Here is a 13,282-nt window from a genome sequence, read left to right as displayed (position 1 = left end):
TATTTAAGATGCCATCAGACCTGTTACTTTTTTATCTGTTAAATTTTTAGGAAGATGTTGTAACACCGCTTCGATGGCTGTCTTTTGCAAAAATCCAAGGCTCTAAAAAGAATTTGTGATATGGCTGGTAATAATACCGAAGAAGTTGAGGTGGGTAGCAAATAATTAAAAATTCTATAACCGCCGCAAATTAATGTTTTGACAATAAATTGCTAAAATACTACGTCAATTAACGATAATCTATGGTGATGTGGCTATACCAACTTTCACTGTTGCATTTGTTTCTTGTTCGCTTAATTTAAAGTAATTTTGAAAACATATCCTTGTCTTTAATACCCTAGTTGACCCAAAGCCAAATATATTTTTGTATAATTTATATTAAAATACGTGATTTTTTAAGTTACATTCGTATAGGTTAAGTTTCATAAAAATGTCTACTGTGTTAAAGGGGACTACTACTGAGAGTAAGACTAACACCCCTGCCGAGCTCCCACCAGAATTCCTCATCAAGCATCCACTTCAAAATACTTGGAGTCTGTGGTTTTACGATAATGATAGAACGAAGACATGGGAGGAGAACTTACTTGAACTGACGACATTTGATACGGTGGAAGATTTTTGGAGGTAAATTAGGGTTCAATTATTTTGTGGTGGAATATCATAGCAACAGTAAGATTCAATAGTTTTAATATAATTTCAATATTTTACATTGTGTTGTTTAAATCTTATTTATATAGTTGCTACATTACAATACCATAAATTTAATCTGCAATAATGTTATAAATACAATTTCAAATTTTAGATTGTACCACCATATCAAACTACCCTCTGAATTACGTCAGGGTCATGATTATGCAGTGTTCAAACAGGGCATTCGGCCTATGTGGGAAGATGATGCCAACAAAATGGGTGGCCGATGGCTTATCAGTCTTGAGAAGAAGCAGCGTAACTCAGATTTAGACCGATTTTGGTTGGAAATTGTAAGTAAAAATATTTTTTTGTGCACCATTTCTGCAGATTTTAAATAAAGGGTTCTAATATACACATGTCTATTGACAGTTAAAATATCATAAAACTGGAACAGTAACTCATTTAATATTTTTTTTTATTTCAGATACTTCTACTTATAGGTGAAAACTTTGAGCACTCTGATGAAATTTGTGGTGCGGTTGTGAATGTAAGACCTAAACTTGATAAAATTGGTGAGTTTGAGTTTTATTATTTTGCGCCCATAAAAGATTAATAAATTGAAATATACCTCGGCAATAATAATTAGTTAATCATAATTTATAAATGTAACAATTTATGTAATTAAATTAATACTACAAAATTTAATTTAAAATTAATTTAATTGTTACAACATGCTCAAAACTACTATTATTTTTTTAGGTGTATGGACGGCAGATACATCAAAGCAACAAGCCAATCTTGAGATTGGAAGGAAAATAAAAGAGCAGCTAGGCATCCATGGAAAAATTGGCTTCCAGCTACACAGAGACACTATGGTTAAACATAGTTCTGCAACAAAGAATCTTTATACTGTTTAGATTATTAAAATAATGTCTAGAATAAGCAACAACGGTTAAGAGATGACTTTAAAATGAAGCATGTTTTAATGTAATTATTTTTAGAATATGTACAACTTCTGTGGACAATTATTGTAAGTAAGATAGGTCACAAATTGTACACAACAAATATAGTCACACAACTCACTGAAGAACAAAATAATAATACAGTTATTGAAGTATTGTATACTTTACTGAGGCAGGCCAAAATAGAGTTGTGTGCTAAATATTACAAGTTGTGGTCCAAAATTATGTAAAGGCTTTGTTATGGATCTTTGTAGTGTTTTCTTACTTTGTGTATTGAAATGTATTGTATATTGGAATAACTCCAAATATTTTGTCTGAAAAGACATTGGTAATAAAAGAAGATAATTGGGTTTTCATTTCAATATGGCGAAGTTATACAAATAAGCCATGAGAATGGATATTTTCAGAGTTACATTGTGTAAGTATTTGTCAACAGAAGTGTGTACTTTGTCATCTCCGGCCGTTGCTGCCCTGAGATATGTTTTATTTAACAGAAGTAGTATTTATGTTGTCATTCACATCTGCCTCGTAACGAGAGCTTGGTTCAACCAGCAGTTATTGACTATCGATTAACCAAAAGTCTGATGTTTGTACTAAAGCTATGCTCGGTTATGTTAAAATGGTCACCTAGTTGTAAGTCTGTATTTACTACTTATTAAGTATCCGGTGATTCAGGAAGTTGACTTCAGAATTTTCTTTTTTTTTAACATTTTAACACTTTTGTTTATTTAATTTGTCACGCTTTAGTATCCCTGTACGATGGTTTATGTCTCGCTAGTGTAACAACTCATTGTTTGAAATTGATGTTTGCGCATATATGTTAAAGAATGTTTTGGTATTTTGTATAAAAAGTACTAAAATAAAGCTTTGGTTTTATTTACAATTTACTCCTTACCTTCAATGTAAACTTGTGAAAAGTTTCAACTCAAAACAGTTTTGGTTGATGAATAAAGATAAAATTTGTGACATAACCTTAAAGATGAAAATCCTACAAATAAACAAGGACTTCTATCATATATAACTTAGTTAATTGAAGAACAGCTGGGAGAATATTCCATTGAAAGATTAACTGTTTTCTGACACAAAAATCTCTGTATACATCGTGACCCCAGTCATAATCATAGATAAAACAGAACAATATGTATTAAACGTGGATTTTGGACCTAGAAGCCCACGGTTAGTTCGAAATTAATGAAATTTCAGATTTTTTACTCAATTTATAAATTTAACATTAAATTAACGTCAACCATTATACATATATTTGGAATTAACTCTTTTGAAAGTAATAACTGGTAATAACTTTACAATGTTACTAGAAACGATTATATTTCCAGACGAAATGGGCGACAAGTTTTCGGATAACAACTTTTTTCAAACCACATGCTCAACCATAGACAAATTAGGCTGACGTTCATAGGCGTATAGTCCAGGATGGTCTATAGTCAAGAAAGGATATCTGGTCCGATGAGAAAGGCTTTTGCTATCAAAGTCCGACAAGGCTGTCAGGCTGAAGTCTAACAAAATTATGACGGCTCACTAGCGTACCACTGTCACGCTTGTGTACTGTAGCTGTCGTGCATTTTTCGGCTTTTATGATTACAACAAATTAAAAAGGGGGCGCTAGTGAGCTATCATGATTTAGTTTCACATATGCCCCTGGGACAAATAACTTGAGCATAAGAGTGCTTAAATTTTTTTGACCACAAATCTACAAAAAAATTACACTTTATGAGTGCATTGTCGACAAATTACTCTACGAAATATACAAAACATCTGTAGTAGTTGCAACATTTACGGAGAACACTGGGGAATACCAAGTATCGCAAACATGGCAATTTTTGATAAGAGGTCTTTATAAGTTGCCTGTTGCCTTTTATCTGTGATAAAAAAAAAATTATTGCATTTTCAATATTCCATTACTTTAGTGCGGATTATCTTTAATTTGTTATGGCCTCGTGTATTAAACCGAAGAAGAAAAATGTAAGTATTTCATAAATAATGCTGTTATTTCAAAAATTCTGGAGTCTGGACTTTATTCTTATCAATAACTCTTTTAATATTTATAATTATTTACTTTTTACAAATATTTCGAAAACTCTTTCAAAGTTTTCAAATTAACTAAGCGACGTTTTAGAGGCGTTGTAAGTGTTAAGTTACTCAGAATTTGAAACTCTCCGTTAGGTTCTCGTATTTAAGATTTCAACAACTTCCTACTGAAGAAAATGCTATGACAACATTATATTAAATAAACATAGATGTTGAACGAGTCTCGTTAACAGTTCTTAATTAAATATTTTCCTAAAGATATAATTTTATTGAAGGCTATGGAAAACGATAAACTCATCGAATCCGAAAACATGGAACTGTTAAGTTTTAAACATCCTTTACAAAATACGTGGAGTTTTTGGATGTATACGAATACGAGCAAAGATTGGAGTGAGAACCTTGTGGAGTTGACAACGTTTGACACGGTAGAAGATTATTGGAGGTGAGTTTACTGAATTTGTGTGACTTTATAAAGCTTATGAGCCATACGATCCTTAGTGTTAAGAGGTCATCGACACCCTTAGACTTGCGGCCTTTAAATTACGGCTTGTCTGTATCGATAGGCTTATTCCTAAAAAACAAAATAACATCGAGTGTTACTGCTTTGTAATTATTTTTTAGTATATATCATCATACCAAAACACCGTCCGAGTTACCGATAGGACAAGGCTACGCGGTGTTCAAAAAGGGCATTCGGCCGATGTGGGAGGATCCCGCCAACGAGCAGGGCGGCCGCTGGCTGCTGACTCTTGACAGAAAGCGCGCCGCAGACCTCGACAATATCTGGTTATATGTGGTTAGTGCTGAGTAGTTTTAAACAATGGGCAGTTGTTAATACACTTGTACAAGACATATAGTCCTCCCTTTCTTACCATTTGAGAAAGCAGCGGCAACAACGTTTAAATACCAACGCTGGTAAAATTTGACAGTTATACAAACATAGCTCAAAACATCAACATATTTATCACACAGCCTCATAGAGAATGGCGTGGCGAATTCCAAGACACTGTGACACGGTTTTTTTATAAATTAAACTTATTATGGTTAATGTAGGTTCTGATACTTATCGGCGAAAACTTACCACACGAAGAGGAAATCTGTGGCGTTGTGGTTAATATACGAGCCAAATGTAAAGTGGGTGAGTTGTTATGTATAAAAATGTATATTTAGTTATTAGTTATTAAAAAATATGAAAAAGAATTGTCTCTACAGGTGTTTGGATGACGAACTTAAAACATGAAGCTGCCAACTTAGAGATTGGCCGTAAGTTAAAAGAGCAGTTGCCGACGAAGTTAAGGCTCGGTCTACACTCGCATAACACTAACCAGAACATTCATTCCTTGTAGAACTGTTAACGTTACGTGTCACAATTTTATTTAATAAACGTCCCTCTGGGCTAATTCTGTTTTTTTTTTAATATATACATAGTTTTCACACAGACCGGACGAGCCGGAATGTACGTCGGCCGTTTCGTTTGCTGTCGAGCCAATTATGTACGATTTTTTTAACGTTTGACGATGAAGAGATAAACAAGTCATACGCTTAGTTTTTTTAATTTTTAAAGCATTGATTGAAATAATATTATTATAAAACACGTTTTTCGACGACGTCTGCATCGTACTATGAAAATAAGGAAAATGATATAATGGTACCAGCAGCGTCATTACGCCAGGATTACAAAGATCAAATTGTTTAATTTCCTCCAATGTACCTTTAGAAATAGCGTATTTTCTAGTTTTAAGCATAGTAGACCAAATGTAATATGTAAAATTAAAACTACTGATAAAATGAGAATATTAGCAATTATTTAATCGAAATAATTTTCTTTAACAATGTTAAGATAAAAATAAGTTTTATAACAAATATACAAATTAATAATGCCTTAATGTTGAATAGAAAGATTATCGAAATTTTTAAACATTTATAAAAGACAAAACAAATTATTTATCATCTAAATTATAAAATGTTGCAAGTTCTTGAATTAGTTTGGTTTCTTATTTCTGTTTCAACTCTTTCCTCCACTTTGTGCACGGCTTCCTCCGCGGTGTCCATTCCTTTGTGGACGTTTTCTGACAAATTACAAAATAAAGAACTCATATATACAAGTACAAACAGCTCTAAATATTTAGAGGTTTAAATAAGGGTAAAATAACGAAAAGCTGTTCTAATCACTTTTTACCTTTTTTTATTGTTTTCTATGAATATTTATTTAAAGAAATAGCAATTACATGAATTGCACCAAATATTTTAATCAATCAAAATGAAAATGAAATGGTCTATTTGCTTACCTATAACTTTTTCTTCGATAACTTTTCCTTTGCCCATGCAAGAATTCTCTTTCTCTCTGATTGATTGGAAGATACGTGCAAAGCGACCCTTTTCTTCGAGTTTATTTTCAACTACTACGCCTTCATTGTGGGCGTCTTCATTTGAATCGATATGATCTTCACTTCTTACTATGGGCAATACCGCTTGTGTTTTAGTTTTACCAGCTTGAGGGCTAGATTTGTCCGAAGCACATAAGATCGTCTCGTTTTCAGACTGTCCCGTTTCACTCTTCTGACCATCATCACTATGCGTGCTCAAATTAGGGCTCATTTGCGATATGTCTGGTATGTGGAGCAAATCCTGAATGATCGGCGATTTTGGAGGCGGAGAGTTTGTTATTTCTGCAGTTTTATCCGGTATTTCAAGCGTTGTCTTTTCATCAATATGCAATGGATTTAATTTTGCTTCCGTCTTATGTATAATATCTTCAACGACTTCCATTTTTATTACTGCATCTTTCTCTAAATTGTGGATAACGTCTCCAATTTCTTCTTTGGATTTATCAACAAGTTTACCCGGGCTTCGTAAAATGTCCTTTGTTTCGATTTCTGCAAGCGCCGGTGAAGGCGTTCCTTTCATTTCAGCATTTATTACCGAAGTCGAATGTATGTCATCTTTGTTTATGTCCGGTATTTCGTGTGTACTACCAGTTTCATCAAGGTCGTTTATGTTGACGATGTGTGAACCGCTCACGTTCGCTTCTAATGAATCTATCGATCCAATTTCTTCGTGATTGTTTGCGTTCACAGTGTCCGTGTGGTTTTCGTTGTAGTTGGAATTTAGAACGTCGCCAGTCAACATATCGCCGATTTTATTTTGCCCCGGTACTTTTTGTAGCGGTGGTAATTCGATTGAAGTCATTTTTTGGGCTTGCTCTTGCGATGTACTCAATCCGTTGTTTAATAAATCGTCGCTGGAACTCTTGGTGGCAGTGAGCAGCGTGTGGCAGCCGCCGCAAGATACGTTGTCGACGATGTAGCCGTCCATGGCGGTGACCCGCTTGGGCGTGTATTGATTAGGTACTGCCTCGTTCGAGTTATCGACGTCCGCCTCCTCCTCTAAACACAGTTTGTTGTGTCGCGACTCGCCGCATGTGTAAAGTAGACCGTTATCTGTAATGAATTCGCGATACTGATACATATGGTAAGTATATAAATGAAAACATTGTTTTAAAAAATATCGTGTGTTAAGAAATTGATTTTATGGATGTATGGATACTATGAAGAACATTAAATACAAGTATCATAGCAGTGGTGTTGCAGCAAAAAAATGCAACTTTTAGAACCAAAATATTGAGCTAATAATGAATTTTATTTTTTAAATAAAATGGATAATTTATAGACAAATAATTATTACTTAACACTTCTGAACAACTTAAATAAAAATTAGTTTTCGTTATTACTTGCTTGATATTTGTTTTTTTTTCAAGTTTTAATTTTCCTTTAAGAACTTCATTTACATGCCATGCAGGTGTATAATTAATGACTGCTGTCAGTAACCCCTATGTTTGTCCTTTAACAAATGCACGTTACTTGAAAATAGCAAACCATTTAATAAAAATAACAACACATTTAATGATAGCGATAAGTCAGGTAATGACCGAATTATAGTGCAAAAAATTATAAATCTTATTCTATGTAGAAACATAGATTAAAAAGTACAAATGACTAAAGATTAACTAAGACATAAGACTCACCGGTGACAAATGCTGTATGCATCGCACCGCAAGCCACAAGCTTCAGCTGGTACCCATCGAACATTTTCTCCATATCTATCTCAGTGGGGGTGGTGACATTTTCCATTTCCTGCGGCATCCCCAGCTGGCCTTTCTCGTTGGAACCGAATGCCAGTATCTGACTTTCGTCCATAGACAATAGAAATGTATGGTTAGCGCCGCAACACGCGCTCTTGATCGGTACATTAAGCGGAAGCACCTCCGGAGAGTATATCGTAGTGGCTGTATTGGGGATACCGAGCTTCTGATTCTCATTATCGCCTGTTACAAAAACTGCACCCTTTTCTGTAAGTAAATATCGTAAATTAAAATTGGAGTGAATAGAGACCTTGCTAATTTTGATGGATAATTTGAAGAGGGCCTGCGTCCAGCAGAACCCAGATGATTCGAAATATTCGCTGGTTCATTGGTTAGCATATATAAACTTAGAAGCTTCATACTAGTAATTAAAGTTTGCACCGTCCACAAAGTATTTTATCTTTCTATTACCGGTAATAAAGACGGTGTGATAGTATCCGCACTCCACGAAAGAGATGCGCTCCATGAACTTGAGCTCGGTGAGGCGGCTGCAGCTGCGTGTGCCTTCGCCCACGCCCAGTTGCCCTTCAGAGTTCGACCCGCACACGAACACTCGCCCATCCTCTGTACATACATATGTTGAAGTTGTTACCAAACCCTTAACTTTGGTGCTGGTGAAATCCACTATTGGGACCGACGGAAATGTGACTAGTATAATCACACTAGAGTGTGTCCTGTGAGAAGTAGGAACACCTGTAAGTATAGCGGTGTGGCTGCTGCCGGCGGAAACTTGGCGCACAGGCGCGGGCGCGGCTTCCAGCTCGACAAGGTGCGGTACACTTCGCGGCTCTGTGTCGCCCGCACCTAGCTGGCCCTCCTCGTTGCAGCCCACAGTGTAGATCGCGTTTGTATCTTGAAATATTAATGATGTTAAAATATCAGTAACATTAGGTAGGTATAAGTCTTTTGGAATTTAAAGAAAATATAGACATATGATAGTCTAGTTTAAGTAAATACAAAGTTTATTGTAACCTGTAACGAAGACGGTGTGTGCGCGTCCGCATGCGACGAACATAGCGCGCTGGGGCTTGAGCCACTTGACACAGCTGGGCCGCGTCGCCTCCTCACGGTGGCCCAGCCCCAGCTGTCCCCACGCGTTCCCCCCGAACACGAACACGCGGCCATTCTCTGCGCAACACACACATAGTGAATCGACGCAGTATTCCCAAAGCTTTGCTATATACTATACTGTCAACCCGTACTAAGGAATAATTTACACTAGGAAATCCTCAATTGCCCTAAAGGTTAATGTGATATATGATGACCACGGCTAGTCTTACAAGACTCTAACGGCCGAGAAAAAGAAAAAAGACATTTGATTTGTCACTAAAGAAGAACAATTAGTGCATTATATTATAGGCTTTAATAGCAATAATGTGAGCTGGGCATAACTTGAGTTTCACACACGCGAAACTGCAAATATGTGAGCATAAAACTAATCCTAGTAAAAGATCAATGTCCTATGTTACTGTTCAATGCATGCCTTTTAACTGAAGTCTTAAGTCACGTAAAGGGCCAATTAAATCGTTACTTGACAAAGGTCAATGTCACCGCTTTGTTTAGTAAAGAAATGCTTTATTACTGGTATTGGATAAGATCGTCTGGACTGCTTAAAATACAGTAATTATTTATTAAATAATAAACCTTTAAAGCTCATAAAGATCGTTAACAAAAATCACAGAGGAGTAAAATCTAGAGATAATTGTCAGCTCTTACGCTTTAACTTTACAAGTTAACAATACTAGATAAACTTTCTGACTTCTTAAGTACTTACCCACTAAATAATATATCTTTGAACTTTGTCAATGTGCCTACATTTGTGAGGTTCAGCAGCATAAACGTTTTAACCAATTTTGACCGAGTGAGGTCTCATTTGATCAATATTTTTAATGAATTAAAAATCAGCCAGCCTATTGAATATGTTTATATTATAACATGAGTAGCTAAATTAGCGGTGTTAATTACTCACGACAGATGACGGCGCTGTGCTCGTCGCCGCACGAGATGGCGACCACAGGGTCGTTCTTGATAAAGAAGTGGCTCGGCTCGTTGTCTGCGAACCGCGACTTGCCGAACGTGAACACCGCGCCAGTGTCTGTACGAGTGGAAAGTTATTCACAATAAATTATATTCAAACATAATGTAAATTGACCAGTGTTTTAACTGCCGAAATATCTGTTCAAAAAATAAATGATGTTTCTTTCGAAGACAATGAGAGGGATGAGAATATGGTTTAGGAAAAGGCTTTTAATACAGTCACTTCGGTAGTGGACTAAAACTGTGACAGAAATTAGTAAAACTAACGCAAATATACCGATTTTTCAGATGAAATACAATATACATAAGTAAAATTTGCGTAGTCTGTGTACCTAAGTGCTATTAAAACCTAGAACTTTTCGAAACAAATGACTTTAATACATTAGACGCACGAAATATCCGTCGACCTTGAGGTAATGTTCAGCTCCTAATCGGACATCAGATTGTAATCAAGTACGAAACTCACTAAGGCTTTCATTTGCCGAATTAGTTAAGGGGCTGGAAATAGAAAGTATGAATATGTTTTATGACGCGAAAATAAAATTACAGAGTTTATGTTAATTTTGACCTTCAAGGGCTTTTTTCCCTCTTCATGCGTATGGACGACAGCAATTGTTTTTCATTTGGCCAAGAAAATATGGTTACAATATTAAAAATAACTAAAACGTAGATTATGTCCATGATATTCTTTAAAAATAATCTGTGTTAGTTGTCTTATATTTGCAACACATGGAAATATATTTTATAGTACTAGCCAGTTTTTTCATATTTAGGGACAGATTACCGGGAGGTTTGGTCCGTAATTGAGTTTTGATTACTATTTTACTTAGGATTAATATATACCTATATATTAAATGCCCAAATATTATTCATAGTCATCATCAGCTGTACTGTACGTCCCCACCGAGGGGCTCGGAGCCTACCCTAACTTAAGGGCGACTAGGCCATAGTCAACCACGCTGACCAAGTGCGGGTTGGTTGACTTCACACATACCTTTGAATTTCTTCAGACATGTGCAGGTTGCATCACGATGTTTTCCTTCACCGTAAGAACGTCGGATAAATGTACATATATAAATCGGAAAATGGAAAAACACATTGGTACATGGCGGGATTCGAACCCAGGACCTGCAGATTGCAAGTCAAGTGCTTGACCACTGAGCCACCGACGCTCTCTCTTATTCATAGTAAATATTATTATTTCAGAAGTCATAAAGATGTTGACTATTGTTATCATTTAAAAAGTATGTAATGCTATTTAATATACAGTATAACCAATCTATTCCGCTTAAATTGATTGATCACCATTTTTAAGTGTTGGAAAACACATAAGAAAGGGAAGTTAACGATCAAGAAGGATACTTCACTTTCATAATAATTAGGTACATGACTTTTTGATGAAATTAGATTGCCAATCTACTTCTTAATTTATCAAAAATTTGTGAGATATGGACATACAAAATGTTTTCATTGATACGACCTAAATCTAGTTGAATTACAAAATCAATAGCAATTTAAGGGCAATCAAGTTACAAGAATACACCGTTTATTCTATAAAACAATAATTTTCTTTTGTCCAACAGTTTTGCTACAAATAGTTGTTGCTTTAAGAATAATCAATTCGACATTAAATTACATTTAAAACTTAAAGTTTTTAATGTCAAATTAATTGGCGCGAAAGTAGTAATGTTTTTTTTTTTCGAATAATTTGAAAATAGAACAGACCTGGAATATCCTCAGCCATGGCTGCTAGTTTCGTGTTGTGGTTACGAGAGGTCGCTCGCCATGTCCAGCGCGCGACGGCCGCGGTGCGACGACTGACCGCTGCCCACGTGCCGCCCTCGCCTTCATGGAAATTAAAGCTCACGTACAAACATAACATGTAAAAATCTTTTGCCTGAAACGCCCCGACATCCATTAATGTTATTAAAACTTTTACTTTCCTTTTCTTAGGCACAACAAATTAAAGAAGTACTTTTCTGCTTTTTTTTAAAATATTCTTATGGATGCAAAAAAAAATTGGTTAAAGATAGACAGAAATCTGCTAGATAGCCCTTATGTAGGACGTAAGACTAGTTTACAAATTTTGTGTTAATTCTCGTTACTGAAACTGCAATTAGCTGTTCCGACAAAATTTACTTCTGTCAAACCACGCGAAAATACTCAAACTTAAAAAAAAAACGATTCCGGATTCCAGATTGTTTGAGCGTTAAATGGACAACTTTATTTTATGCATTTTAGGCTAAAGGTGAATTCATAGATATCCGGACTTTTCTACATTATACGAGTGCAGCGGACAGGGGGCGTTGCGTGTCAGTCTGTGTGCGCTGCACTCTACAAATTACTATTGCCACCGCTATAAAATCCACGAGTTATTGATTATTTTAAAGGTGAATGTTGACTACTGGGACTATGTGTGATGTCATTATTTCCTTTAAAAGTTGCTATACTTAAAAATGAAACAAAGTAACATTATAAAATTAACTTGTTAAATATATATTTCTAAACACGTTGAATAGGACTAGGTCTACTACTGGGACTAGGCCCCAGTAATAATAATTTTAGAAAAATGACGATCGATTTTAAATGTTTCGAATTTTGATTAACTTCTAGTAAAGTTTTTTTTTCTAGGAATAATAGGTAAGCGAGTAGTGAAAGCTATTATTTATTAGCTAGGCTTTGAATATATTGTTCTAATATACGAGTACATAACATAATAACTCTGCATAACCCAACTGAATGAATGATAATAATTAGAACGCTTAACCATTGAAGCTTGGTCACTAGCGGAATCGACTTTAGCTATAATAATGACGTATTTTTCTGATTAACAGTAATAGTTAGTTGTTACGAGCCTTGACCTTAGCCTATAGTATTGCAATTAATCGATTTATTCTAAACATAAATGAGAACGTTACAAGTTGAAGAAACTTCACAAGTGTCCTAATAAATTCGTATACCTCACCTCGGTGTTCCCGCTGCTAGTTTGCCTCCTTCTGTTCTAAATTTGAAAGTTGCTACAACACAAGCTAGAATTGATATGAATGTTGATTTTTTCCTGATCGCAGACCAACTATATAAATTTTTTCCAACAAAATTTAACTAAATTATAGTAAAATATTAAAATTAACCTTCAAAAGCTCAGGATGTCAGAATTCTTATAACAATTATATGTAGCCTATTGTAGATTTGGTTGTTTTTTTTCATGTAAATCACGCTATTTTCGTGTTACATAAGTTAAATTATAATTTTAAAGTAATTGTTGTAAAAGGCAATTTTAATTACTAAAGTCAAGGTAAAAGCACTAAGTAAGTTAAGTTTAAAAGCAGTGCTTCGGTAACGTTTATTGATAAATAAAATTAATGCGTTTGTGCTGTTGGCAGATTATAATTTTTGATACCTTCTTTTATACTAAAATATGAAAAAGGTTTGAACTAAGTATGTTTTTTAAAAAAGTTCATCTTTT

At 35.0% G+C, this 13,282-nt stretch overlaps 3 protein-coding genes across 3 annotated transcripts; 2 read left to right on the top strand and 1 right to left on the bottom strand.

The window, feature by feature from the left end:
- The first annotated feature begins 111 nt into the window (after positions 1-111).
- On the top strand, positions 112-2,433 carry LOC106125481 (eukaryotic translation initiation factor 4E-like). The gene is given in 5 exon segments (NM_001312473.1): positions 112-150; positions 449-624; positions 803-980; positions 1,115-1,202; positions 1,390-2,433. Coding segments are annotated over 5 exon segments (630 nt in total). The 5' UTR covers positions 112-120; the 3' UTR covers positions 1,548-2,433.
- A 1,483-nt stretch (positions 2,434-3,916) lies between these two features.
- Positions 3,917-5,010, top strand: LOC106125482 (eukaryotic translation initiation factor 4E-like). Its single transcript, XM_013322707.1, has 4 exons — positions 3,917-4,080; positions 4,260-4,434; positions 4,692-4,776; positions 4,851-5,010. Exons 1-4 carry the CDS (start codon positions 3,917-3,919, stop codon positions 4,982-4,984), a joined length of 558 nt encoding a protein of 185 aa, XP_013178161.1. The 3' UTR covers positions 4,985-5,010.
- A 515-nt stretch (positions 5,011-5,525) lies between these two features.
- Positions 5,526-11,618, bottom strand: LOC106125192 (regulator of chromosome condensation). The gene is made up of 8 exons (XM_013322298.1): positions 11,542-11,618; positions 9,749-9,874; positions 8,752-8,907; positions 8,473-8,631; positions 8,191-8,343; positions 7,663-7,986; positions 5,927-7,078; positions 5,526-5,707 (listed from the first exon to the last, which is right to left on the bottom strand). The coding sequence occupies exons 1-8, from the start codon at positions 11,558-11,560 to the stop codon at positions 5,595-5,597; spliced, it is 2,202 nt and encodes a 733-aa protein (XP_013177752.1). The 5' UTR covers positions 11,561-11,618; the 3' UTR covers positions 5,526-5,594.
- Between the last annotated feature and the right edge of the window lie 1,664 nt (positions 11,619-13,282).

Source organism: Papilio xuthus, unplaced genomic scaffold (assembly GCF_000836235.2).
Source record: "Papilio xuthus unplaced genomic scaffold, Pxut_1.1 DF825928.1, whole genome shotgun sequence".
NCBI classification, from domain to species: domain Eukaryota; kingdom Metazoa; phylum Arthropoda; class Insecta; order Lepidoptera; family Papilionidae; genus Papilio; species Papilio xuthus.
Note: the sequence above shows the minus strand (reverse complement) of the source record. Positions and strands in the feature narration are given on the sequence as shown.

Bases quoted from the DNA above. Each gene is read 5' to 3' on its own strand.
- LOC106125482 (XM_013322707.1), top strand. From the start codon at position 3,917: ATGGAAAACGATAAACTCATCGAATCCGAAAACATGGAACTGTTAAGT. The intron at 4,081-4,259 runs GTGAGTTTACTG...ATTATTTTTTAG, and splicing joins ACGGTAGAAGATTATTGGAG to TATATATCATCATACCAAAA. The intron at 4,777-4,850 runs GTGAGTTGTTAT...TTGTCTCTACAG, and splicing joins ACGAGCCAAATGTAAAGTGG to GTGTTTGGATGACGAACTTA.
- LOC106125192 (XM_013322298.1), bottom strand. The intron at 8,908-9,748 runs GTGAGTAATTAA...TGTGTTGCGCAG, and splicing joins GCACAGCGCCGTCATCTGTC to AGAATGGCCGCGTGTTCGTG. The intron at 8,344-8,472 runs GTGTTCCTACTT...ATGTATGTACAG, and splicing joins CCACACCGCTATACTTACAG to AGGATGGGCGAGTGTTCGTG.